Genomic DNA, 26,253 nt, shown 5'->3' on the forward strand with positions numbered 1-26,253 from the left:
GCTTCTATAGGGAGACAGAATCAACCATTTGCATACTTTAAGGGGAGAAACTGTGGAAAAGAGAGACTACCGCAGGAAAATGCACTTGGACTCTATCGCCAACCACCAGAGTGGCAGCCTTCCTAAGGTGGAGCACTGACCTCCAGATCCCCTCCGGATCTGTCAGGGAATAAGTCCCAGTTCTATTTCCCTCAGTGTTAGTTTCCCACAAGATGTGACCCCCGTCATTTTCTCAGAAATGAACATTCAAACTCATGGTGAGATATCACCTTTCAGAGAGCAAACCACCTGTTTGTGTGTTCAGAACCTTTGACTCAAGAGTTCCACTACTAGGACAATACAAGCATGATACAAAAATTTCACCGCAAGGCCTCCACCTGCAAAGATATTATACACACACAATATTCAAGAGAGGACCCAGTGGATTAGTTTATGGTACTGAGTGGAAGAGTGGAACACTGCAGTTAGAAAATGTTTTAGGACAAAGGTGTGGGAAAATGAATGAAAACAAGTATATCAAGACAGGATGAATCTAATTTTATTAGGCATATAAAGGGGCAGCCTGGCATCTGTGGCTAATAGTCCGTGCTTCATACTCATGGCCTGCTCATGGAAGCTGGCTTCCTTAAGACTGACAGCCTTGTAAACTTAAGGGCAATTCTATTGCCCTGGCACGGTTGCTATGAACCTGAGTGGCAATGCCTTTGCATTTTGGTACACTACACTCAAAACTATACCAGTGATCACCATCCAGCCAATTACACAGGGATCTAGAGGACAGGGCAAAACTGCCCCTCTGGATTTCCGAACCTTTAAATCTTTGTGGAAGCTGAGAGCCCCAATCCTTTTCTCACTGAGTAACTGCTGGGATCAAACTGTTGCCCTTGGGGTTTGTACTGCAACTGGTAACCCTCTGCACCACTAGGGCTCCTTTCCGACATGTTCCATCCCCTCCGCAGCCACCTCCCTCCCTCCACGGCCACCAGCACCCACAATCTTATTTCCCCGATATTCATCTGCTTCAACTATCAAAAGCTCAGTACTCCATTCGCTTCAAATAGAAGGTTCTTTCATGAGAACTTCAAATGTCCTGATGTCCCCTCTAACAGTAGTCACCTACGGCAATTTTTCTTTTCACTCTTAATAATCTAAAAGCATGAGAGTTTTTGCACATTTTTTTGAGCCAAGAAACCTCGGTGGTGAGATGGGCTACGAGCTGGCCTGAGCACCTAACGGTCAAAGATGGCATTCGAGCAGCTGAGGGACAAAGGTGAGGCTTTCTGTTCCCATAGGAACGTACAGCCTGGAAACACACAGGGGCAGCTAAACCTCCGAGTCACAGCGAGCTGGAATTGCCTTGATGGCAGTGCGTTTGGCGTTTGAGCCGAGAAAAGCAGGTCAGGGACTGGCTTTTCCAAGGCTTCATTAGCTGATAACTGAAAGACAAGTGTGTGGCTAGCGCAGGACCAATTCAGTGGGTGTTTCCCTCTGTCATAAAATCGGGTCAGAGAGCGCTCTGTCATAAAATCGGGTCAGAGTGGGCACTGCCTCGCAGGCACCTAACCCGTGGCCAGTACACTTTGTTATACAGCTAATCACGATCCCTGAAATCTGTCCAAATATCGGTAAGTCTAAACCTTACATGTGCTCAAATGGTTAATTCCACATTAACTCTAAAAGGAAAAACAGAAAAAGATGAGTTGTTTTATTTAGAAACATACTGATACCATTAAATCCATACAAAAAAAGTTCATGGTATTTCATTTTTTCTTTTAAATGACACGAGTTAGACAGCTCTGGGTAATAGAAATATTTACACTCTGAATGCAAATTAAATACAAAACAACTGCATTCACTTTGCACCCTTCCTGGTCATCTTCTGTTGCATTTTTCGTTGCCTTTTGTAGACCTTTTTCTTCCTCGTTTTCAAATCCACCTTGGGCTCTGGTTTCACCCACTCGATCTCGATGGGCTTTTCCTCGGCTGGGGTGGCGAACACATCTTCAGTGGGGTCATGGGGCAGCACGGTCATGGGCTCTTTCTTTCTCAGTTTCTGCACATCCTTCACTTGCTGTCTTTCTTTGTATTTTGCAGCTGTGATGGATCTCATGATACGGCGATGCTAGAACAGAAACCCGTCAAAGGCTTTTGAAATAAGAATAGGTAGCAGGCAAGGACCCCCACTTAGATGCCCTCCTCTACCCCTTATTACCGACGAAAACACAGGAACTAGCAAGACTGATGGGGCCACACCCAAACCGCTCGTTCCATTTCCGAGCAAATAAAAGCAGAGCGTGTTCTAGCACACAGAAGACCAATGACCAGCAAACCGCTTACCATGTTTGGTGACTGATAGTGAGGATTTTCATACAAAGTAGGTCCCCCGAAACTTCCCTGGAAAATCTTGATGAGATTTAAGACAAAACGAGGCCCTATCTCTACCAGAGCAGCATCTTCCTCTATAATCTATGAAAAAGAAAGTAATTTTGTTTTGGTGTGGACATACATGATTCCCAAAAGAAGCCCCGTCTATAACCTGGGGCAAGTGTATCCACGAGAATTAGCACTCACTGAAGTGAAGCTGGAAAGGAAACCTGCAAGGGCACCGTTACTTCCTGGAATACTTGTCACAGAGAATCGTTACAGAAAAACACCCATTCTGTCAATACATTCTTTTGGAATAGCACGTTAGAACTGTTATCTTGCTTTCCATAATGTATGTATTCCTGAGAAACTACACCTCAAATGAATTTGAAAATCTATAACCCCTATAATAAAATGTATTAGAAAACATTCTGCGACATCTTTTGAAGTTTAAATCAACTCCTAAATCATGATTATAATTCTTTTTATTATAATTCTTCAATTGGATTAAAAGGTATACAATGGATACATGTTGACCAGTTTCTGATTCTGGAATGAAACGGCAACTTCTGAACTACAAGGACTCAACACTTGGCTCAGGTCTGCTTGCTCTCTCTCAAGAGGCCCACCAACTACTCAGCTATTGCTGAGTCACTCCTGACTCACGGAGACCCATCGTGTGTCCTGGTAGAATGTGCTCCGTGGGGTTTTAATGGATGAATTCAGGGAAGTAGATTGCCAGACCTTTCTTCCATGGCATTTCTGAGTGGACCTGAAATGTCTAACCTTTGATGAGCAGCCGTGCACACTGTCTGCAGCGTTAACAGCGCTCACAAGTTTTGGAAAGGGGCGTGGTTAACACTAAACACAGTGTAACGGTGGATTTAGACAACTTTGTATTTGTTGTTCCCTCAGATTTCTATCTTCCTTTGGAGTTCTCATCCAGTCAAAACCTCCTGCTGGGAGATGTCTACAATTCCCTCTCCTAAGGGAGTTGCTACAGGAGGTAGCTAACATTTCTCCCGGAAAGCCTTCTCCAGGAAGCAGCAGCCTGCACTTTAGTGTGGTGTTTATAGCACCTCACACAAACCTGGAGCCCAGCGAGATCCTGGAGCTCCAGGCCCTGTGCCTTTCCTTTTACAAATGAAAACAGTCCAGGAGCTGGCCGCGAAGCCCGAGAAACAAAGCTAGTCCAGGTCACTTACGGTGTGAGATGGGAGCAATTTTTGCTGCAAGTCTCAATAATATAACCAGCACACACTGCTAGTACTTATTTGTTTATTTACATTATTATTATTTTAGATATCATATTATTGGGAGCTCTTAAAACAATCCATACATCAATTGCATCAAGCATATTTGTACATATGTTGCCATCATCATTTTCTAAACATGTACTTTCTTTTTGAGCCCTTGGTATCAGCTCCTCCTTTTCCCTTAAGACTATTTTTTAAAAAGCAACTTATTATTGGCACTTTGGGACTAAGAACCCTGTATGCCCTGATTTATTTCATAGTACAGTTTAAGAGGCGGAGTCCTGATGGCGTAGTACATTGGGCTCCGAACTGCAAGGTCACAAGTTTGAAGCCACCAAGACTTCTGCAAGAGAAAGACGGGACTTCCTACTCCCGTGAAGAGTCCCAGTCTCAGAAACTCACAGGGGCAGTTCTACTCTGTTCTACAAAGTCGCTGTGAGTCAACATCCACTAGAAGGCATTGAAAAGGAAGAAACGTTAAAGATGGGGAAAATAAAAAAAGACGAACCTGGAAATTCCGAAACCATATCCGATTATCCAGAATGGTGAAAGTAAACACATGGTCCACAAAGGGCTGGCTTCTGGGGTGATAGCGGGGCGTACAGAAGATCTAGTGGAGAAGAGCCTGTATCAGTTTCCCATTGCAAGACAGACCATGTCTGCCTCACACAGCCACGTTAACAAGGAATCCAAAGGAAGGCGCTCATTCGTAACAAACCACTAACAACTTTCTGAGAGAGATATTACCTGAATTAAGAGTTCTTTTAACAAAGCATAATGAGGCGATTCATCAAAGGCCTATAAGATAAAGGAAACATCACTGGACAACTGCAAAGTGCCTGTGTAAGGACAGCAAGCGGGTCTGTGATTAAGTAAGCTATGTTTATCAGAAAACCCAAGCATTCAGAGCAAGAAAAGCAGACCTCATAAGAAAGAAACTTACAGGGTCAAAGGACAAAAGGGGCCGAGAACCCTTCAAACAGTTTCCAGTCAGCTTGAGTTCAGCTAGGGTATGAACTAGGGGGAAACAAACAAAGAAAGACCAGGTATATGAAAACTAGAGACTTTTCAATTTTCTCATTAAAAATTTAACGTAGAATCAACTTACTATTCTGAACAAGGAATTTAGCAGATGGTCCATGAGGTGAATTTGAAAGCCTGAAAGACATGAAGGGAACTTTTTCAACACTGGAATTAAGACTGTATTAGATGTTTCACAGGTAAGAACCACAATGCTCATATCACTAATATATTTAATTTTCTTGGAAGGCTTCCCTCTTTTCTTTCGTATAAGACTCAAAGGAGTCTAGGATATGAGCAGCTCAAAGACTAAATCCACTTAAGAAGGTAAGTGGATCTTACTCACTATATTCTCTTACCACATATAAAGATCTTGCTTTTTCTTGGCCTCAAAATAGATGCACTTATTACAGTTTTTCATTTCGCAGACCTAGGAGAAGCAAAGTATAGAGAACTGTGAAGGAAATAAGAAAAATAAAGTCATTCAGCCTAACACTGAGATCCCTCTAAAAACATGGATACAGATTATCTGGCTACAAAGGCCAAATTTTGTAGGTCTTTGGTAAGTTTCTGCCCAACAGACACTAAAAATGCTCTGCCCATCACTGGTGAGGAAAAAAGAGAGTGAACAAACTCACCTTCAAGGAACATTCAATTCCAAAACCTTAAAAGCTTACAAAGTAACAAGAAAACAGTGCAGGCGAGTGACGGATGTACCTTGAGCTGTACATGTGTAACCAGAAGAAATGGCAAATATTCTGTAATATATCTCCCCAAAACCCCTGTAAGAAGTCCTGCATTACTGTAATTTCATCAAGTCTAAACTATTTGAGTTGCTACATAAAGATGCAAAGCTTCCTTTCCTAACACCTGCAGATACGACACCAAGCTTGTGCCACCTGTCCTTAGCTGCGCTTCCAGGTACCCCTCTGGCTGCTCTTCCACCTCGCTGCTCCTTCGCAGGCCTCTCTGCTCACACCACTGGACATTCTAACCCTGCACCAGTGGCTGAAAACCCACACCTGGCTTTCTTTTTCACATCTGCCTGCTGAATACTCCTTTATGGCCCATCTTCCCTCTGGAAAGTACCATCTTGATGCCTTTGCTTGCTTTGCTGAGAACTCCGCGGCACTAGAACAATGCTCTCATTTAGGAGTTCAACTAGTGGTGCTGAAGGAAGGAAGCTTCGTAGCCTGGGCTTAGAGTGCCATCAAGTTTGGTAAGTGGAGGGTCAGAGAAAAAGAGGAAGACCCCTAACGTGATGGACTGACACAAAGGCTGTAGCAATGTGCTCACCTCAAACAGCAGTGATGAAAAGATAATGGAATACTCTAGACATAAAAATACCAGTATGGATTAAAGCACTGAACTGTGAGGTATAAAAAGTAAGTAAAGTGAAGAGTTAAAAAGTGTCTGAATAGCTTTACAAATGAATTCAAGTCCTTGAAAAACTTTACACCAAAAAAATGTCTTTATACAAACTAACTTAAGTATTTCAAAATACTTTATCTTTATTCTTAGTCTTCCTAAAATAATTTACTGTAATGGTTTTCTCAAATTACCTCATTAATCACAAATAACTTATCTTTACGATCCATTTTAGTATCTGTAAAAAAGAAGAAAAACAAAGTAAACAGACAAAAGATTTCAGAGCTAATTTAATCAACCCCCCAAGCCTACCTAGAAATCAGGTTTATACAAACTTATTTGAAGCAAGTTTTATTTACAAACTGGTTAAAACATTAAGTATCTATTTAAAATCTTGATTCTTTGGGAAGAGTACAGAATTGTACCATTAAAAATTCTCAGACACAGGTATTCTACAAATTCCTTTTAAAAATAAACCCCCCCAAAACTGAAGGTTAGGCTAAGAAAAGCAAAACAACTAAAATTTTATGGATGGAAATAAAAATGTTAAATCACCATTATCCGATAATGAAATGGACTTAGACTTGAAAAATATCAGTCCAAAGATGTAAGCTATTCTTTTTAGAACCACCCAGCACAGGAACAAAAACAGCTGCTATTAAGAACCTTCACAACTTTGCTGAAAACCACCCAGGACCCCTACACAGTACCTCTGATTGAATTAAGGTGCCTCAGTGCAAACTACACACATAGTTTGCATTCAAAAGTACACTGACCCCAACCTTAAATGTGCTTCAAAACCTGTCCACGGTCAGTCCTTTAATTAAAAACCACCACCACCTTGGGGCACGGCACATGAAAGCATTCGATCATTTACATGGACTATATCTCAAGACCTCTGAAAGTTAGATCTGAAAGCACTCCTGGACCTTAAGAAATGTTTAAAAAGTATTAGGATATTTTGTTAAAGAAAATGTTTGACCCATGTCTTTAAAAAAGGCCAGCACAATGTTAAGTAGAAACTGTGGCACTCGAAAGGATACGCTTGGCAGAGATCATGGTTTTTCACCTGGCAAGCCTGAACAAGTTTTCATGGAAATATCCCATTCTCCTTTAACTCTCACTTCCTGCAGGGTGTTTTCCTCATTCCCTCTAGTCCTTTCTGCCTCAAGGTGACCACAAAGGACAGACTACAACTGTCTAGTTGGTGGTTGAGATCATGACTCGTTTATGGAAGTAGAAAGCCTCATCTTTCTCCCGAGGAGAGATTGGTGTATTTGAACTGCTGACCTTGTGGTATGCAGCACAACTCGAAGCCTCATAGATCCCTGGTGGTTAAGTGCCTGACTGCCAATTAAAGGAAAGTCACCAACGGGAGAACGCTGTGGCAGCTGACTTCCGTAGATGGAAACCCCACAGGGACAGTTCGATTTGGTCCCCGTCACCATGTGCTGGGATGGCCTCTGATGGCAATGGGCATATACAATGGGGCTTCATTGTCCACTTTTTAAAGCTCCCTTATATACATACAGAAACATGTCTATAAGCACAATTTTTAAAGAAATGAATGAGATATAAAGGTACCTGCTTTAGAATGAGGCATCAACATCCTTAAATCTTGCATCAAATGCCTTGTTCTGAAATTTATTCCTCTGGAAGAAAAGATGAGAACCCGTTCCTTATTCTTCCACTTGCCCTAAAAAAAAGAATGTTTGTTGGTCAAATCTCAAATGGACCCTTAAAAAAGTAATTTTAAGTATCTCGTTTTTTCAACAGACCACCATCCTCTGATGTATCCAGACCAGAGTGGCAGCTCTGCATGGCCTCTTCCCCCAGGTGTGTCATTCAGGGGCATGAAAGTGTCAAGTACATACACAAGGAAACAAGCTCACTGAAGTATCCATTGCAAATACCTCAATTTAGTTAATAACGAAGCAATTTATATAACATCACTCCAGACAGGATCCCTCTAACGGAAATGACCAAGGAACACTAGCATGATGTTTAATCACGGCTCTCCCAGTCACATTCTTACTTCCCAGGGCTTTCAAGATCAATGTCAAACAACCTAGCTGTAAAACGGAATTCATTGTACCCCTACTCCCAAATCAAGGAGCCGTGGTAGTGCTGTTGGGTAAGCACTGGACTACTAACCGGTTACAAGGCTGGCTGTTCAAACCCACCAACCCCACTATGGGAGGAACATGAAGCGGTTTGTGCCAAACACCACTTATAGCTCTGGAAACCCTATCAAGTTGCCAGGAGTCAACATCAACTTGATGCACCAGTGGGTTTTCTGATGTCTGTTCCTCACATCCATTGTCTATACACGCCAGTCTGGCTCTAGTCTTTAGATCTCAGAATTTTCAACTTTGATCAGGGAATTTTCTCTACACTTGCACTGTTGCCTCACATTTTGAGGGTCAAAATCCTACCCGTTGAGACGCCATCAACACTCCAGCTCCATGAAGGAAGAGTAAAAGCCTACAAGAAGTTTCACAACATACATACAGTATGTGTGTGTATCTTAGCTATCCATGATGTGACCCTTTAAATATTAGTTAGGGATCCCTGATGGCATAGTGGTTACCTGTTGACCGGCTAACCAAAAGGTCAATTTAAAACCACCAGCTCAGTGGTTCTCAACCTTCCCATGCCACGACCCTTTAATGTAGTTGAATCGGGCAACCCTGTGAAAGGATTGTTCGACCCCCAAAGGGGTCGCAACCCACAGGTGAGAACTGCTGCACCAGCCATTCTGTGGGAGAAAGACCAACACTTTCTACTCCTTTCAAGACTTCCAATTTCAGAAACCTCCAGGGAAAGCTCTACTCTGTCCTACAGGGTCACTATGAGTCAGAATCAATTCGATGGCAGTGAATAGTATTAGCGACCGATCGCAAAAGTGGCACTGATCATTCCAGCAGATACAGACAGTATTCCACAGTAAAAGACGATAATCTAAAGTATAAAAGAGAGCCAATAAATAGTTGTTCGAGCAATCATATAAAATTCTACACATCTATCACAACAAAAAATTGACTTTCACCCATTTTAAGCAGCTCAGATTTCAATTCTGATGCGTTCTTTCATAACAAATGATGTAATTATAAGCGCACTCATGAAGAATGCTACCCAAAAAACTTACTGCTCAGAAAACAAATATTACAAGTTCATCTCAGTACATTATAGTAAAAAATATTTCTATCTTCTGCCCTTAAATTTTTCAGTGATTTGTCTACCAGTAGGCTGCCACACAACCTCTCCTTCCAAAAGTAGTCAATGAGTCGAATCACTGTTATACGCTAAGGGTTTTGAATCTCTTTAGGGATGAAACAATGTTCATTCTATTAGGTAGCTTTGAATACTCCAGTTAGGAACATGGGTACAGCAATTTCAACACCGTGAAACACACTGGACTTTACCGTTTAGGATGGAACTGTTATCTAACTAATGAGGGAAACCTGCCTTTCCTGAAGCTATAGTGAGATTGCCCCACTGCTCCCAAACCCTGTGACACCTGAATTTTTAATTTCAGGAAAAAAGTTGTTTTTTTGTCTTTATTCTTTACTTTTATAGTTAATATATATATTAATGTATACATTTAATTAAATGTTATGAAAACGCCGCGCTTGGCGTTATAGGGCTAAAGGAAAGTCTGACTAATTTCTTGGATGTATTCATGCTTAAGGATAGCTTCCTTTTTTAAGGAATTCTAGCTGGAAGAACTTCTACATCCCCCTGCTTCCTACAGTGCAAGATTCAAGATTGCCAAAGATGGAGCAGAATGTGCACCATACTGCCACTCAGTAGTTCTGGGGCACTTTCACCACTCACTGTTTCTTTCTATTGCTTTTACAACGGTGAGGTGCTTGCTCATCAGTATTTGCTGTGCTTTTAAGATTTTTCTCCTAAGTTATGCAAATGTCCTGCTAATGCCAGTTAAAGATCTGTGCAAGAGTCTAAATTTAACCCTGAATCTTCGAGAGGCTGAAGCTAATGAAGATGCTGCAACGTATTATTCCATAGAACCTACACAAATAAATACCGTGGGGTTTGCATACCACAGACTGCGCTTCCCAAAGTGAATTATAATCCATTTTAATTTTCAATCACTGCCTAAATATATGCTAAGACCAATCAGCACAAAATGAAAATGGTATAGAATCAGTGAACACTAGAGAAAGTGTTGCTAGACAATAACCCACTGTACTACAGCCTACATAAATACAGAGTATATGGTATGAAGATGGCATATTCATTATGTTCTAAAAGTTTGCATTGTGTGCCCTTTTAATGACTTGACATAGTGGCAACATGCCACGGGACTGGCTTATGCTCCTGAGAAGTATGATGAGACTTTGCTTCAAGTACTTTAGATGCCATGGTAAAGTGGACGGGCAGTGAAAAAGAAGACCATCAAAAAGATGGGTTGAAACAGTGGCTGCAACAATGAGCTCAAACGTAACAAATGTGAGGATGGTGACAAGATCAGGCAGTATTTCATTATGTCATACTCTGGTGAAATGAAATTAATTACTTATGGCTCTTATACCCACCCAGCTCTATTAATCTCCACCCAAGACTGGGTGGAGTCGTGGAGTCATGAAAATAACATGTAGAGGCAGAGCTGCGAGCAGGCCTCTGAAGGCAGAGGCCAAGGGCTGACACAGAAGAGAGGCTGAGGTCCAGAGAGATACTTGGTGGCTAGCTGGGAAGAGGTGCTGTTGTAGATAAGAGGGCGATAATGTTTTCACATCCTGACTTGTAGTTCAGGTACCCTGGCGGTATAGCAGGTTATACACTGGGCTGCTTACCACAAGGTCAACAGTTCGAAATCACCAGCTGCTCCATGGGAGAAAAAGAAGCTTTCAACTCTTATAAAGAAGTATAGTCTTGGAAACCCACAGAGGCAGTTCTACTCATAGAGTAACTATGAGTTGGAATTGAGTTTGTCTTCTTGGTGTGGATGTGGTAAAACCCCATAATTGTGAGGATTGTCTGTGTGGCCACTGCAATGACTTATGGATCCCAGTCAGAGAATGTCCTGGGAGAGGCAGTTGGTGTCAGATCAGGAGAAAAGGAGTGAGGGTAGAGGAAGCTGGATTTTCCACCTACCCACTGAAACCAGAGGTGGGTCAGGTGCAGCCATGCCAGTTTCTCATCTACACAGGGTTGCAACAATTCATCCCTAGAGGTACTAGAGTACACTGTATCATGGACAAAGTCTCTTTCCAGTCATTGCTTTAAAAGGAAGTCAGTTCGGAGTTCTTAATAGCCCTTCACAAATTCTTTTCATCTTGTGGGAGGCTTTCATTTTTCCCATTCTGCTTAGTTGTCATTTAATAGTATCTGGATATAAAATGTCACTTTTGACATTTGATTCTGCCTTAGTTAATAAATTCAAAAAATTAAAAAAAGATTTATAATAGGATTTGTAAAAAAAAATTTACACTTGAATTTGGATGTCAGCTCAAAAATTTGTATTTTAAAATAAGTGGAAAATAATAACAATGGATTTAGAACATGTGATTTTGTTCTTCGGGCCGAGAGTTCAGAAACAGTACTTCTAAGGCAGCTGGCAGTAATCTTGGTTTTTGGTATGGTCTTTGTCGGTGGGTCCTTCGCAGAGCTCCTTAACGGTTTTCAGTCTTGAAATAATACCATCTATACTAGAGTATAAGCCAAGTTTTTTCAGCCCGTTTTTAATGCTCAAAAGGCCCCCCAGGTTTTTGTGGTAAAATTAGGTGCCTCGGCGTATACTCGAGGATATACAGCACTCCCAAGTGTGCACTTACTCTCTGACTTTCAATACTGCATCTTCGTAGCTCATTAGACTACTGCTGACATCCAACGAGGGTGAGAGCAACAGCAGAGAACGTGATACAAAAGCAGGGGCAACTGCATCTGAGGATGCGTTTGGTCCACTTTGTGCAAGACGAGACCAGACATGTCCTAAGACACATTATTATCATTAGTGCCACTGGCACGTTCTTACACGAGTGATGAGAGACGTAAATGTGAGGTTACACCTGATTGTTCACCATGAGAAGGAAAACATAATAATTGTATATAAAATTAATTTACTATACATTTTATTTTTTGGAAATGTTGAACTCCCTCTTCCTCTTGAGAGCCAATTGCATATTGGGTTAGATAACAGCCCACTACCATATTTACTGGAAAGAAACCATATACTTCTAAGAAATAAAGAGTTCCAATTTCATAGGAGGGGGGTCAAGAGAGGCAATACATTGTTACAGCCCACCTGAATTTAGAGACCACCTACCTGAAGAATAGATTTGAAGCACTGAGCGTTCATGACCAGACTAGACGAGCTGGTGGAGGACATCAAAAGGACTGACTATACACGAAGAAAGCAAAAGGTATTAAAGCAACAGGAAACAAAGAAAAGACCACAGTGGGTGTCGGAAGAGACTCTGAACTTGCTCTTCAATGTAAAGATGCTAAGGCAACTGGGATGATAAAGTAAGAGCTGAACAGAAAACTTCAAAGGGCACCTTGAGATGTGAAAGTATACAGAAACAGGCCCAGGCCTGGAGTTAAACCAACATGGAAGAGCACGTTGAGCATTTCTTATGCTGGAAGAACCGAAGAAACACTTCACGTTTCCATCCTTACTGCTGAAATAATGCAGGAAGGAGCCAAAGATGATGAAGGTAATACACAGTCCCTGAACCAAAAAGAATGGGCAGACATTACTCTTCAAGTAGGAGCATATGATCAAAAACCGATGATACTGAAAAAGATGCCCCAGCTGCCCTGAAGGCATTGCTAGACCACAAGGTTCCGTGAGTTGATAGGATAACTATGGAAATATTTCAATAGACAAATACCATGTTGAGGGCACGTACTTTAGGACCTGGCCCATCGACCGCAAGAGATCCCTATTTGTGCCCATTACCAATAAAAGTGTCTCAACAGAATATAGAAATTTTTGAACAGACTCATCAAAGTCACACAGAAGGAAAATTTTGTTTGAGGTAATTAAAAAAATGGATGTAGCCGTACACTGACAGGGACCTGCCAGAAATGCAAGCCGGATTCTGATGGGGATACGGGACAAGGGACCTCACTGCCGACCTCAGAGGAATCTTGGCTGAAACACAGTACACTAGAAAGCAGTTTTCCAGTGTTTTAGGGACCATCCAAAAGGCATTTGACTGCGTGGATCATAACAAACTATGGATAACATTAAGAAGCAAGGGTATTTCATCCAGAACACTGCACCGTGCTGAAGCAGAAACATACAGAGATCAACAGGGTAACACTGCATGGCTTGAAGTCAGGAAGGGTCCCCGTCAGCTCTGTATCCATCCTTTCACGAAATCTACTCAGCCTGCATGTTGAGTACATCATCAAGAAGGTGGGCTAGGAAGAACTTGGCATCAGGACTGGAGGAGGGCCACTAACAAGCTGTGATACGCAGCTGCACAACCTCAAAGCACTTGCTGGTGAAGATACTTAAGTACAGCTCGATGAAAACAAGCAAACATCCTCACAACAGGACCAATAAACACAAGAAATGGCCAATGGGAATTTCTATTCTATTTTACTTTGGCCTACTGCCAATGGGCACAGCAGTCAAAAAAAAAGAGCAACCACCACATTGTGTTGAGCGAATCTGGTGCAAAAGACCTTTTGAAAGATGTCACTTTGAGGGGCAGGGTTCGCCCAATCCAAGTTGTGGTATTTTCAACCGCCGCATACGCATGTGAAAGTTGGATGAATTAGGAAGGCCGGAGGTGAACGGATATGTCAAAATTATAGTGTTGGTGAAGAATGGACAGACATGGACACTAGGAAAATGGACAGATCTCTCGTCTGGATAGAAAGCTCCTTAAAAGATTAGACGGTGAAACTGCATCACATAGACTTTGGACACCATATCAGGAGTGACCAGTACCTGCTGACGGGCAACATACATCGGCAGAAAACAGAAAGGCCCTCAACACCATGGATTGACACAGTGGGTGCAGACATAGGACACATAGTAGGTGCAGACTGTGGGGCACACACACGACTGCACAATGAATCATTCTGTTGCACAAAAGGTCCCAACGAGTTGGAACTTAAGCACCGGCACCCAACAACACTAAATGGAGTCGAACTTGGTTAGATTACTCACAGGAAGAATGATACCAACAGTGGATATAGTCAACTGTTAACGAGTGGTGGCAATCCGAATGCATTCAAAGGTCTGCAGCAACAGCCTGATAAAACCGATTTCCAAAACATCATCCTACGGAATCCCTATAGAACTACTATGACACACCGGGGTCGCCAAGAGTTGACCCGACTAATTAGCGATTAGCTTGTTTTAGTTGTTTTAATTATAGAAAAATGCACGATAAATCACTTTAGGAAGATGTACTATTTCAATAATAATAATAATAATAGCTCTCAACACTGGGGCTGACCTCGGTCGCTTTACGAGCCCGGTGAGGCATGGCTCGCTCCCACTCCATCAGTTCAGGGCAGGTAGACCCGACACGTGCACGCGCTTACACGAAAGAGCGCCCAGTCCTGCCCAGAGGAGCGCGGAGACCGAGTTCCAGTGACACAGAGATGCCTCCAACTTCGCTGAACCGAACCTGGTAGCTAGCGGGTGCGCAGACGCGTGGGACCGCGGTACCCGATGCAACACGAATGCATTTTTTACCTTGCTAACAGGGCCGGGGATGCAGTCTGTGCCTTCCTCTTCGGCCTCCTTTGCCATGTCGTGCTGCTTAGCCGGTGATCCGGCATCTTTTTTGTTCCGTTTTCGCCTCTTGGCCTGGATGGCCAGGTCTCCACGCCGCTTCCTTTTGGTGGCCGCCATCTTGCCTCGCCACGGTCCCGCGCCTTCCTTCCGGCTCGGCGACTCTACCCTTCCTGCGATCTCTATGGTACCGGATGCCAAGGTCTCCGCGTTTCCTCCAACTCTATGGCGTCTCCTTCCGGTCTCTATGGTTACTGTGAACGCGGCCCTCTAGGCTTCCTCTGTCTCGATGGTCATTGCCCCCGCGAGTCGCTCTCTGCAGAGAGGTGGGGCGTGACTTCATTTCCTCCCGGGCTTTCGGGGCGGCGGGGCTCGCTTCCCCAGTGGCCTCTCTGGGAAGACATTTCCAGGGTCCGGACTTCGTAAAGAAGGTAGGATTGGCGCGCCGCGCGGGCGGGCGGGCCGGCCGGCCGGTAAGAGGCTTTTTGAGGAATCGGGACCCGCCCCGCCTCCGTTCGTGTTGAGATGGGGCTTTGGGCGCGGGACGACTCGGCGCCGAGGTTTGGGGATGACGTAGCCCGGCTGGCGTGACGAAACGAGCTGCGTCCATTGCGTATGTGCCTTCTGCAGAACGCTTTCCCACTCTGAAGAAGCGGAACCCGCAGCCTCGATGAGCCATTCCCCCCGAAGTGGCAGAGACAGTTGAGGGACCGACGGAGTTGGGGTTCGAACTCGGCTCGGCCAGTTCCACTTTCGGGCCACTTCCGCTGGCCTCGCCAGCCACGGTGACCGGTTGTTTTGGTGTCGCATCTCCGCAGGTGTTGCCCTGGAGCAGGCGTTGGCCCCCCGCGGACGATGCCCCTCCTAACCCAGCACCTCCCAGGCGACGACGAACAGTACAGCTTGGTGGCCAGCCTGGACAACGTGAGGAATCTCTCCACGGTTTTGAAAGCGATTCATTTCCAAGATCACGCCACGTGTTTTGCTACTGTAAATGGAATCAAGGTTACAGTAGAAAAGGCGAAGTGTGTGCAAGCGAATGCTTTTATTCAGGTACGGCACAGCAGGTACTTGTGACGGAAGCCACGTGTTCCCCCGTTTCACGAAGCAGAGCGTCTTGGTGAAGATCATTTCTCGGAGAACAAACTGCCATGTCAGGGCTCTTTTTCTCTCCTGGGAGAAATTATTTTCCCATCTTCTTTTACAGGGGAGATAAGTAGTTCATGATGCTGTTCAGTTAAGTTGCCCCGCCTGGCATTCTTGTGAGTGCTGCTTACGTTGTCAGTTAATCCTCGCAGTAGTTCTAGGAGGTGGTGGTGGAGGTTGGTTGGCACCAATCCAGTTGCAACTCATAGCAACCCCAGTGCACAGGTGACAGAAACACAGCGGAGCCCTGCGCCATCCCCAGGACTGGTCTTCGTTTGAGCCCATTGTTTCAGCCGGTGTCAAGTCTATCTAGCCAAGGGCCTTGCCCTTTGCTGCCTCTCCACTTTCCCATGCAGGATGCATGTGAGACAAAGTCTCACCATCTTTGCCTGGAAGGAGCATTCTTTAGCCCGTGGGTCATGTTATTGAATGAGTAATAATTGAAAAAAACTTGATTAAAAATGAGCAATTATTAGGCAGTGTTTAGTTCAATGTATTCTCTCCATCGTTGAAACTTTTTCATGTAGAAGGGGAAATCCCCAATTGTTTCAAAGGAATACTCAATATTGTACAAGATAAAACTTTCATTGGGGAAAAAATAGATTTTTAGGGTTACCACAATATTATTATTAAAACAGAAAGTGAAATCTAGAATGTTGTATGCAATTTCTCATTCTTTGACGTAGATAATTATGTATCCATGTTTCCTTTTTCCTAGGCTGAAATATTTCAAGAATTTAAAGTTCAGGAAGAATCGGTTACATTTCGAATTAACTTGGGTGTCCTTTTAGACTGCCTCTCTATTTTTGGATCCAGCCCTATGCCAGGTGAACCATTTCATTATTTCATTGTGACACACAAACATACAGGATTGTCAGAAAAAAATACGAGTTATCAGAGCATAAACAGCTGTTTTAATGATTCAGCTGTCCATTTTCTTGTTTTCTCTTTGTCAGTTTTTCTTGTTACAATCATGGATTTTGACTTTTTACAATATTAAGGAAGTGTTTATGGTCCTAACATATTTACCGTAATAGTACATTCACCTTTTCTCCTTCCTAATTTATAAGAGTTCAGAGACTTTAAATCTGAGCTGACCGTAATAAACCTTGGTCAGTTATTGAATATGTCTTCAATAACTTTGACTTTGTGAAATAGATTTTAATTGTTTATTCTCTGATTTGTCCAGAAATGTGCAGTTACTTAGTGGCAGAGAAAAGCCAGTTCTGACTTCCAGATGACAGTATTCAAAATTTCATTCCTTAAAGTTCTTTAAGCCCTGCTTTCTTTATTGTGTCCCCAAGTACTTTAACATGTGTACGAAGGGGCTTCCAAAAGTTAGTGGAAAGTTTCTATTGTCTTTCAATACCATTTTTCCACAAAATTTTTGAAGCCCCTTCAGATTTTTTCATATTCTTAGGGATTCTTTTCCAGAATGGTGACAATCACTTGCTATCGACAGAAAACTACAAGAGATTCCCCGAAGAATGATTTCTTTTTGTAGGAGGGGAATCTGGAGTTTAGCTGGGGAAAATTCAGTAGTAGTTCTCTGGTAAATATGCTTTATTGTGGCTGGAAGCATTCCACTAGTAGTCTTCACTTTGTAACAGTGTTGTTGCCCTGGCAGGTTTTCCACAAGCAGTCTGCCCTCCCCCACCCGGACTGGTACTGTCAAGTTAGAAAAGGACTCGCAGGCCCTGCTGTAGTTCTCCTTCCCGCTGGTTTTTGCAATGTTAAGATCCACACAACCATTAAGCACCCCCCCCCCCAAATTGGATCTTTTAAAAATATACTTCATTTCAAGAGATAAACAAGTGCGTGTGATTTTTTTTTCTATAGCAGCCAGTGTTTCACTATGAATAAACTGATGACAACTCTGAATAAGAAGGTTGGCATTAGGGATGCGTTCACTATAGTGTTCTGGTTTTTGGTCAGTACATTTACTGTGATTTGCTTGCAGGTTTGCAAAGCAAGCTGGGGCTTTCCATTCAGCAGTTTGCACACACTGTGTTTCATGACAATGGGTGGCAGCACCCACAATGCGGCAGCACTGCTCTCCCTGTTTTTTCTAGGCTTACCATTTTTAGCCACTTACCTTTCCCATGCTTCCCTGCCGCCTGCAGTTCCTCCGAGGGCAAATGCTTTGATTTCATGTAGCTGATTGTTCTAAGGTGTGGGTAACAGTCCAGTGAAAGCACACACTTTGTAGGCTGTCTGTTGTTGGGCTGGAAGTGGAGCCACGGGTGAGTTCTGGTCCAGTCTTGCAGAGTGATTAAGGGCCATCGTCTTGAGGGTTCCACAGTCTCTGTTAGGCCGTTAGCCTTGGTCTTTGCTATTTGGGGTTTTGTTCCATATTTTTCTCCCACTCTATTTAAAGCCCTCTGTGTGATCCCTTTCAGAGGGATCGATGCTAATGGCCAGGCACCGTTTAGTTCCTTTGGTCTCGGGGGTGGAGACTGAGGTTAGTGCTTTGGACTAATTGTTTCCATGTGTTTTTTAAGTGTTTTTCGCTCTTCATTGCCGCCTTGGTCCTTTGCAAGTTTCTAAGACCCCAGTCAGTACTCAAAAAAGTAGAAAGTAGAACATTGGCTTTGTGAATTAGGTTATGCCAATTGACCTTGATGTCCCTAGTGACTTGTGTCCCAAACCTCTGGGTCCAGTGACTCCTTCCTTAGCCATTAGTTAAGGCTGAGAAGTTTACATACTTTAACGTCCTGTTTGCGCTTTTAATAAACTTGGATGTGGTTATAGCACATATAACTGTGTGTAGGGTGTAGTCTCTATGAGGTCACTGAGAGTCAGAGTCGATTCCATGGTGGTGAATTTGGTTTGGGGTATTAACTAGTTAGGGATTTTCCCTCCAATCATTGGTAATCATTATTTTTCCCATGTGTGTAACTTTTTTTGATTTTTCAGTAATCAAGACTCATACAATATTTGTCTTTTTTGAGATTTCTTTCACTCCGCATAAAGTTCTTCTGGTTCATCCACATTTTATTTCTCCGAGTCTTGCTTGTTCTTTAACATTGCATCATAGTCTAGTGTGATAGAAACCTTGGTTTGCTTATGCATTCATCTGTTGATGGATGGACACGTCAGCTTTTTCTACCCTTTTGCTATTATGAATAATGCTACGGTGAACATGGATGTGTACAGATCTCTCCATGTCCTGGTCCTTCTTTATTTAGATTATGTCCCTATTAATGGGATTGATAGGTGAAATGGGATTTCTGTTTCTGCTTTTTAAGGAAGTACTATACTGTTGTCCACAGTGGTTGTACCTTCAGTACCAGCAGTCTCAGGTTGATTGGAACTGAAGGTCAGAGAAAGACATACCTTCTGATAGGAAATGTTTGAGGATCCTTATCATAGTGAGTTCACTGACATGACAAAAATTCCATTGCCATCAAATCAATTCCAACCCATTGTGACCCCATGGGACAGAGTGGAACCTCCCCAGAGAGTTTCTAAGGCTGTACAGAAGCAGATGCCATAGCTTGGTCCCTCAGAGCAGCTGGTGGGTTCAAACTGCTGACTTGTGTTTCACCGCTGGAACTCCAGGGCGCCTCGCTGGATAGATTATAGGAGCTATCGGAAACAGCCCACTGTTGTGCAGGTGTGACTTCCCAGAAGTAGCGTAGCCAGAGGGACACAGCCAGGAACACTTCTTGGCCACCTCATGGGCCTGAGTTACTGTGCGTGGGGGCTGGGGACCGTAGTCTTGGGACATCGAGGTCAGTTAGCATGAGGTAGTCCTTAAAGACAGCATGCGACCTTTGACTCCGGTGAGTAGCAACTGAGGGCTCCACAGCCTGGGAATAGGCGTCTAGGTTACAACTTTGGTCTTTCCCCATCTGGAGCAGAGGCTCAAGGAAACAATTAGTCCATGGGACTAAAAGACCACGTGAACCACAACCTCCACAAGCCTGAAACCAGAAGAACTAGATGGTGCCTGGCCACCACTGCTGACGGCTCTGACCAGGATCATGGGAGAAGGTCCTAGACAAAGTGGGGGGAAGATGGAGAACAAAGTTCAAATTCATGAAAAGAATAGACTTGCTGGCCTGATATGGTGGAGACTATGGTCCTTCATCACCCTTCTATGTAGAGTTGAAACTGTGCCTGAAAATCACCTGACAGCCAAACCCTAGGCAGGCCCATGAAGTGAACAGTAAGCCCTATGAGGAATGGGCTTCTCAAGACAGGCAACTGGTAGCATTTGCCCAAAAGTAAACTTCAGCAAGCAGAAAGGGGCAGCAAAGTGGGCGAATGGTAACTGGGAAGAGTGCTGACCGCCGAAGGGATTGTAGCTAATGCCATGCATGGATCTATGTGTGCATTGTTCAACAGGAAGCGCACATGCTCTCTAGTCTTCCACCTAAGCCACAATGAAGGGCTCTGAAAGTTAAAAGTAAAGGAATCTGGCCTGGCCAGCAATTCTGCTGCTTGTAGTCATGGTCCATGTAGACCAGCTGTTCTCAGCCTGTGGGTTGAGACCCCTCTGGGGGTCGAACTACCCTTTCACAGGGGTTAGCCAATTCATAACAGTAGCGAAATTACAGTTATGAAGTAGCAATTCAAATAATTTGGGGGGTTTAAAATAATGGTTGGGGGTCACCACAACATGAGGAACCGTATTAAAGGGTCATGGCATTAGGAAGGTTGAGAACCACTGCTGTAGACTCTCCATCCTGAAATTATATACATTTAGTTGTATGTCAAACAATTTTTTCTGCTGTATTTTGAGTAAAGTACAAAATAATTTCAGAGAGCTAATGGTACATTGTACTTTTAGTTCCCAATTTTCTTGGTTTTTTTCCTCCCATTTTTGGAATTGTCTGCACACAGCAGTCTTCAGGAAAATGTCGCCTTACAAAGACAGGCTGGTCGCTGGTGTGGGAAGGGGCTCAGCCGTGGCGCTGAGTCCGGTGTGATTCCTTTCCCTCGCAGGCACTTTCACTGCCCTCCGGATGTGCTACCAGGGCTACGGGCACCCTTTAATGCTGTTTTTGGAAGAAGGCGGCGTGGTGACCGTCTGCAAAATCAATACTCAGGAGCCCGAGGACACGCTGGATTTTGATTTCTGCAGCACCAACGTCATTAACAAGGTCATCCTGCAGTCAGAGGGGCTCCGCGAAGCGTTTTCTGAATTGGATATGACGAGTGACGTCTTACAGATCACCATGTCCCCAGAGAAGCCTTACTTCAGGTACTTGGAAAGCACTGAGCTGTAGTTAGTGTCATCTTTACTTACATATTTGCTTGAGATGCGTAAGTTTTTATTGTCCAGGTTCCTAGACATTTCAAAATGGTAGCTTTTAATTCTACCTTGTTGATTTAAAACTTTTTATTGTGACTTTAGGTAATCGTTTACAGACTAAGTCATCATTCTTGTATCCACCACTTAACCAGATCTCCCAGTGCCTTGCCTTGTTTCCATCCTTTTTTGCCCAGCCCCCCACCCCCCCCTTGTTGGATAGTATCTTCCCCTTCACCCACCTTAACAGCTGTGCCCTCTAGCCTCTGATTCCCCCTTCCTCACCTCCCCCTCTCATTCCTGGGGACCAGCAAAGTGTGTTTCTTTTGGAATGCTATTTCTTGATGGATTGATTTTTAATAATAGTGGTCTCATGCAATATTTATCTTTTTGTGATTGACTGTTTTTCACTCAGCCTAATATTCTCCAATTCCATCCATGTCAAGAAGGATTTTACAGCTTCATCTTTATTCTTCAGCAATGTATAGTATATAGTATTCTGTTGTATGCACCAAGTACTATATGTATACTCTAGTATTGTTGTGTTTATGCCACCAACCATACTGCATGCACATTTCCATTTTCTTGCCATGATGATTAGTGCTGCGATGAGCATGGGTGTGCTGTGGTTCTTATGCCCGTAGCTTGTATACCAAGTAGAGTGGTTGCTGGGTCAGGTGGTATTTCTATCCCCAGTGGTTTGAGGAAGCGCCATCGCACTTTCCACACTGGTTACACGTTTTCCCTGTCAGTAGTATATCTACTTCTAATAATACAAATCTGGAGGTCCGGGAAGATTTGTCCACTCAGGTTTCACAGGTAATGTTGATTTCTAGTTGAACAGTCTGGTCTCCAATTCAAAAACTAGTGGTCTTTTCATTTTTCGGATAACTTTCTGTTACAGATCGGGTTACAGCATAAGGGAAATTGGGTCTAAAGGCATGGAAGGAGGTATTTGTAATACAGGATATCTTTTCTTCCTCCCTCATTCTTTTCAGATGAGTATAGAATGCAAAAGCAAGTAAATGTTATATCTGATTCATTCATTATTGAATATCTAGAATGCATGTCTGTTTTATTAAGTGCTAAGGAGAAGAACAGCTTAAAATTGAAGCAAAGAGGAGACCGGTTGAAAAGCACAGACTTCCAGAATTGCATGTTATTGAGCACCAGACTAACACAGTCAGCCCTCCCTACCCTTGGGTCCGTATTTACAGGTTTAACCAACTGTGGATAGAAAATACTGGGAATGGGAGAGGAGGCGAAATTAAGTGGTTGCAAGGGAGCTTAGAGAACAACTTACCTAGCATTTGTAATGCATTGGTTATCGGTAATCTGGAGATGATTTAAAGCGTACAAGAGAATGGGTGTAGATTATATGCAAATACAGTGGCCAGGGTTTATAAGGGTTTTGAGCATTCATGGAGCCAGTGTCCTGTGCATACTGAGGGGCAGCTGTGGAAGAGAGGGGCGTTCTCACCTAGGTAGGCCGGCCTTGTGAAGAATGAGGTAAGGTCAGGGTTACTGTCTTGCAGATTTCTGTCATGTGACCTCCAGCTCCCTCTCTATCACCAAGGCCCTATTTTCCAACTACTGATAAATAGCTGTAATGCAGCTTGATTGTATTTTGATAAATTTCAAACTGAAGATGCTTGTAAAATTCCCTCATTCCATCACTAGCTTTAAGTGGTTGGTGCATAAATTTGCACAGTCATTGTATTGCCTGAATTTCCGTGTATGCGTCTAGATATCCTATCAGAGAGAGCACTGTACTTCAAGATAGATCTTGAAATGTCCCTTTTGGTGATGAGTGCATGCGATATTTCCCTGAATTTGTCATTCCTCGCATCGTAAACCGGGTGATTTTCTGATTCAAAATGGCCAGTGCTAGTTCATTTCAGCTCACCCAAGCCTGGGATAGCCATCTTTAGCCGTTTCATTTCATTTTTGACAACTTCCAGATTTCTTAGAATCATACTTCATACATTCTAAGTACCAATTCTTTTAATAGATGCTTGCAGCTGCCCTCATTTGGAGGCTTGTGCCCCATTAGCAAGTGAGGGTCCCTCAGGCTTTGCTCCATCTCGCCAGCATGCTCGACTGCTTTGAGAAGCGTCTCAGCCTGGTCTGCCTTCCGACCCGAGCGGCTCATCTGCTGGCACTGCCTCCGGCGTGTTTGTTTTTCATGAGGTTTTTCAGTATCTGACAATGTTCTGCTACTGGCTTGTTTCCCCAGAGTGGACAGCCAATTCCTTCTTCGTAGACTGTTCTTTGTCTAGAAGCTCTGCTGAAACATCATTTTGGGTGGCTCTGCTGGTACTTTAAAATATCAGTGACATAGCTTCCAGTATTACAGCGACACACAGGCCCACAGGCCACCCCAATATGACAAACTAACAGACAATTGTCCTTCAGAGCACTATAGGACAGCAAAACTGCCCCACAGGGTTACCATGGCTGGCCATCTTTATGGATGCAAATTGCCAAATCTCTCTCCCATGAAGCAGCTGGTGGGTTTGAACTGCTGACCTTTTGGTTAGCAGCCGAGTGTTTAACCACCACACCATAGGACACCTAACTGCCCAGGGTATTTTGCAAATAATTGTTTGAGTGTCTGTTTCACCCACCTGAACGAGCTTCCTACGAGTTGTATTTGGGTGGGAGTGTGGCTGAGAGTTGGGTTGGTGAATAAATGACAAGTGTTCATTTCCTCCCTAGGTTATCCACTTACGGAAATGCGGGAAGTGCCCACCTTGACTATCCCAAAGATTCCGATTTGATGGAAGCATTTCATTGTAATGAGACACAGGTCAACAGGTCAGTTCTTAAAACAGATGTGGACATTGTTGACATGGGTGAGGTTAGATACCATTTTTGTATTAAATTTAAAAAAAATCCAGTTTGTGAATGAAAATAGACATTTAAAAAAAGTGAATTCTAAGCTATTGGATTTTCTTGGGGATTGGGAATTTTAATGGTGGATGAGTCTCAAAAAAACCCAAATCGGACAAATACTTTTTATTCTTACATTTACAACTTTGCTAATTTTTGTATTTGGAGAAATGAGCACTGCTTTATGAGTGTTTAAATAACAGCTTTTCATGCCCTGTTTTGCAGATACAAGATTTCTTTACTGAAACCATCAACAAAGGCCCTAGTCCTTTCTTGTAAAGTGTCTATTCGGACAGATAACCGAGGATTCCTCTCGCTACAGTACATGATTAGAAATGAAGATGGACAGATAAGCTTTGTGGAATATTACTGCTGCCCTGATGAGGAAGAAGTCTCGAAATCGGAGCCTTAAGTGTCACAGAGTGATGTTGTCCTGTGTGTGCTCTCGTTCTGGGTACAGTCAGCGGTGTGCGCTTCCTTAATGAATGCACTGTAACGTGTAATGAAATGTTGTCTGCTAGGCATGGTGGATTGTCCAGTATTGAACTGTCCTGAGGTCCCTGGCCTTCAGCTCCTGGGAATCATGAGCCAAGATGAATACAGTTTGTGTTCTGCTCTACTTAGTAGGACATTTCAAGAGTCTGCAGATTTAAAGTGTAATAGGGGCTTAGGTGCATCTCTGAAGTGTTCTTTATTAACTCTGAGAAAAAACATGGGCAGTGTGTCCTAGCTTGAGTTCTGGAGAGTGGATCTGAAAGCAGTGATTCTCAGAGGTTGGTGCCCAGACTAACAGCAGCATCTTAGAACATGGGGCTGGGGGAGAAGCCAGCAGTCTGTATCCCCCAGGGAATTCAGATGCGCACAGGAGTTTAGGAACAACTATTTTAAAGGTTTACTGCTGCTATTTTTTTTAATTGCTTGCATTGAAGAGATTGTGCACATGTGATTCTGATTTCTTCATAGCCATAATTCAGAACCTTCAGAAATTCATTCACTACCAAGCAAGTCTGAGCAGTTCTTTATGTGATTTCTCTTTAAAACACACCTTTTGCAGAAATCAGTGAACAGGATCTAAAACTCTTGAGTGTTAACAGAGTTTCCCCCCAAATTGTCCAATGTCGTATTTACTAGACCCCTTCCGTGTACTTCTTATCCAAACCAAAGTGGAGAAACCCGCAAAACTTAATATTTTGTACTTTGCTGGGTTTCCAGAGAATGTAGGTCTTTTGAGGAGGCCTGGGTAGGACAGTGATTAAGCACTTGCCTCATACCTATAGGATCTGCAGTTTGAATCCACCAGCCACTCCATGGGAGAAAGATGTGACAGTCTGTATCAGAAGTGGTTGATGGCAATAGGTTGGTTTGGTTTGGGATATTTTGTGTTCAATAAAATATTTAATAGTTTTCTCATTAATAAACGTGTCTGGCGTGTTCTCTGGTCGGAAAAAAAAATCACAAATAAAATGACGTTTTCGTCCTCGTTACTTCCAGGTGGCAGCCGCTCAGCATCTTAGTGGAGATACTGGCCTTTTGGGTGGACACTTGGTCATTGTGGACTGTCATCCAGTTGCGTTGGCCACTCTCTGGCCTTTACTCACCAATGTGACCACTGCCTCCCCAGAGGAGGCCATTAGGCGACAGTCACAACACAAGCACTTATTTGGAATGCCCTGCCTTATCTTTAGGCCAGCCCTAGCGGTGAAGTGTCCCTAGAAGGAAGCAGGGAAGCACCTCAGGATAGGCTCCTCCCCAACCTGGCCCTGGAGTGCTGGTAACCGAGACGCCTGGAGCGGAACAAGTTCGGAGTTCTGTAACGTTTAGTGCTAGGAGGCTTCCCAACAGTCCTGGGAAAGTACAGTGAAAAGAGTTGAGTTTCTCCATGGACTTCTTGAAGTCCCCTTATGCGTTCAGGAAAGGAATTGGTGAATCTATTAAAGTAGAAATGTATTTTGTTGAGGCAAAAACCAAGAATGGTATCAATCGAAAACATAGTAATGAAAGTGGCTAACATTCCAGGGACCACAATCTCCCCTTAATTGTAAACAGGTGCCATCGTCTGCTTTCTGCTCACAGGCGTGTTGTCCCCTGCCTAGCAAGTGCCTGGGATTGAATGGCCATGTAAAGCGCCTCCATGTTCCAGTTATCTTTTATCCGCTTGTTAGTCACTCTTTCAGATTCTCATTTTCATTTTGATCTAATATTCAAAGGTGAAAGCTATAAGGGCCTTA

At 43.4% G+C, this 26,253-nt stretch overlaps 2 protein-coding genes across 2 annotated transcripts; one reads left to right on the plus strand and one right to left on the minus strand.

Moving 5' to 3' along the window:
* Positions 1–1,684: 1,684 nt before the first annotated feature.
* Positions 1,685–14,851, minus strand: BRIX1 (biogenesis of ribosomes BRX1). The gene is made up of 10 exons (XM_004698362.2): positions 14,692–14,851; positions 7,593–7,704; positions 6,203–6,246; positions 5,000–5,070; positions 4,729–4,778; positions 4,564–4,637; positions 4,368–4,418; positions 4,129–4,230; positions 2,338–2,466; positions 1,685–2,122 (listed from the first exon to the last, which is right to left on the minus strand). Exons 1-10 carry the CDS (start codon positions 14,848–14,850, stop codon positions 1,853–1,855), a joined length of 1,062 nt encoding a protein of 353 aa, XP_004698419.1. The 5' UTR covers position 14,851; the 3' UTR covers positions 1,685–1,852.
* A 198-nt stretch (positions 14,852–15,049) lies between these two features.
* RAD1 (RAD1 checkpoint DNA exonuclease) lies at positions 15,050–25,439 on the plus strand. The gene is made up of 6 exons (XM_004698363.2): positions 15,050–15,161; positions 15,549–15,783; positions 16,595–16,703; positions 20,827–21,085; positions 23,852–23,950; positions 24,251–25,439. Exons 2-6 carry the CDS (start codon positions 15,586–15,588, stop codon positions 24,435–24,437), a joined length of 852 nt encoding a protein of 283 aa, XP_004698420.1. The 5' UTR covers positions 15,050–15,161; positions 15,549–15,585; the 3' UTR covers positions 24,438–25,439.
* The last annotated feature ends 814 nt before the right edge of the window (positions 25,440–26,253 follow it).

Source organism: Echinops telfairi, unplaced genomic scaffold (assembly GCF_000313985.2).
Source record: "Echinops telfairi isolate 266 unplaced genomic scaffold, ASM31398v2 ScPeMD7_7469;HRSCAF=8507_1, whole genome shotgun sequence".
Lineage (NCBI taxonomy): Eukaryota > Metazoa > Chordata > Mammalia > Afrosoricida > Tenrecidae > Echinops > Echinops telfairi.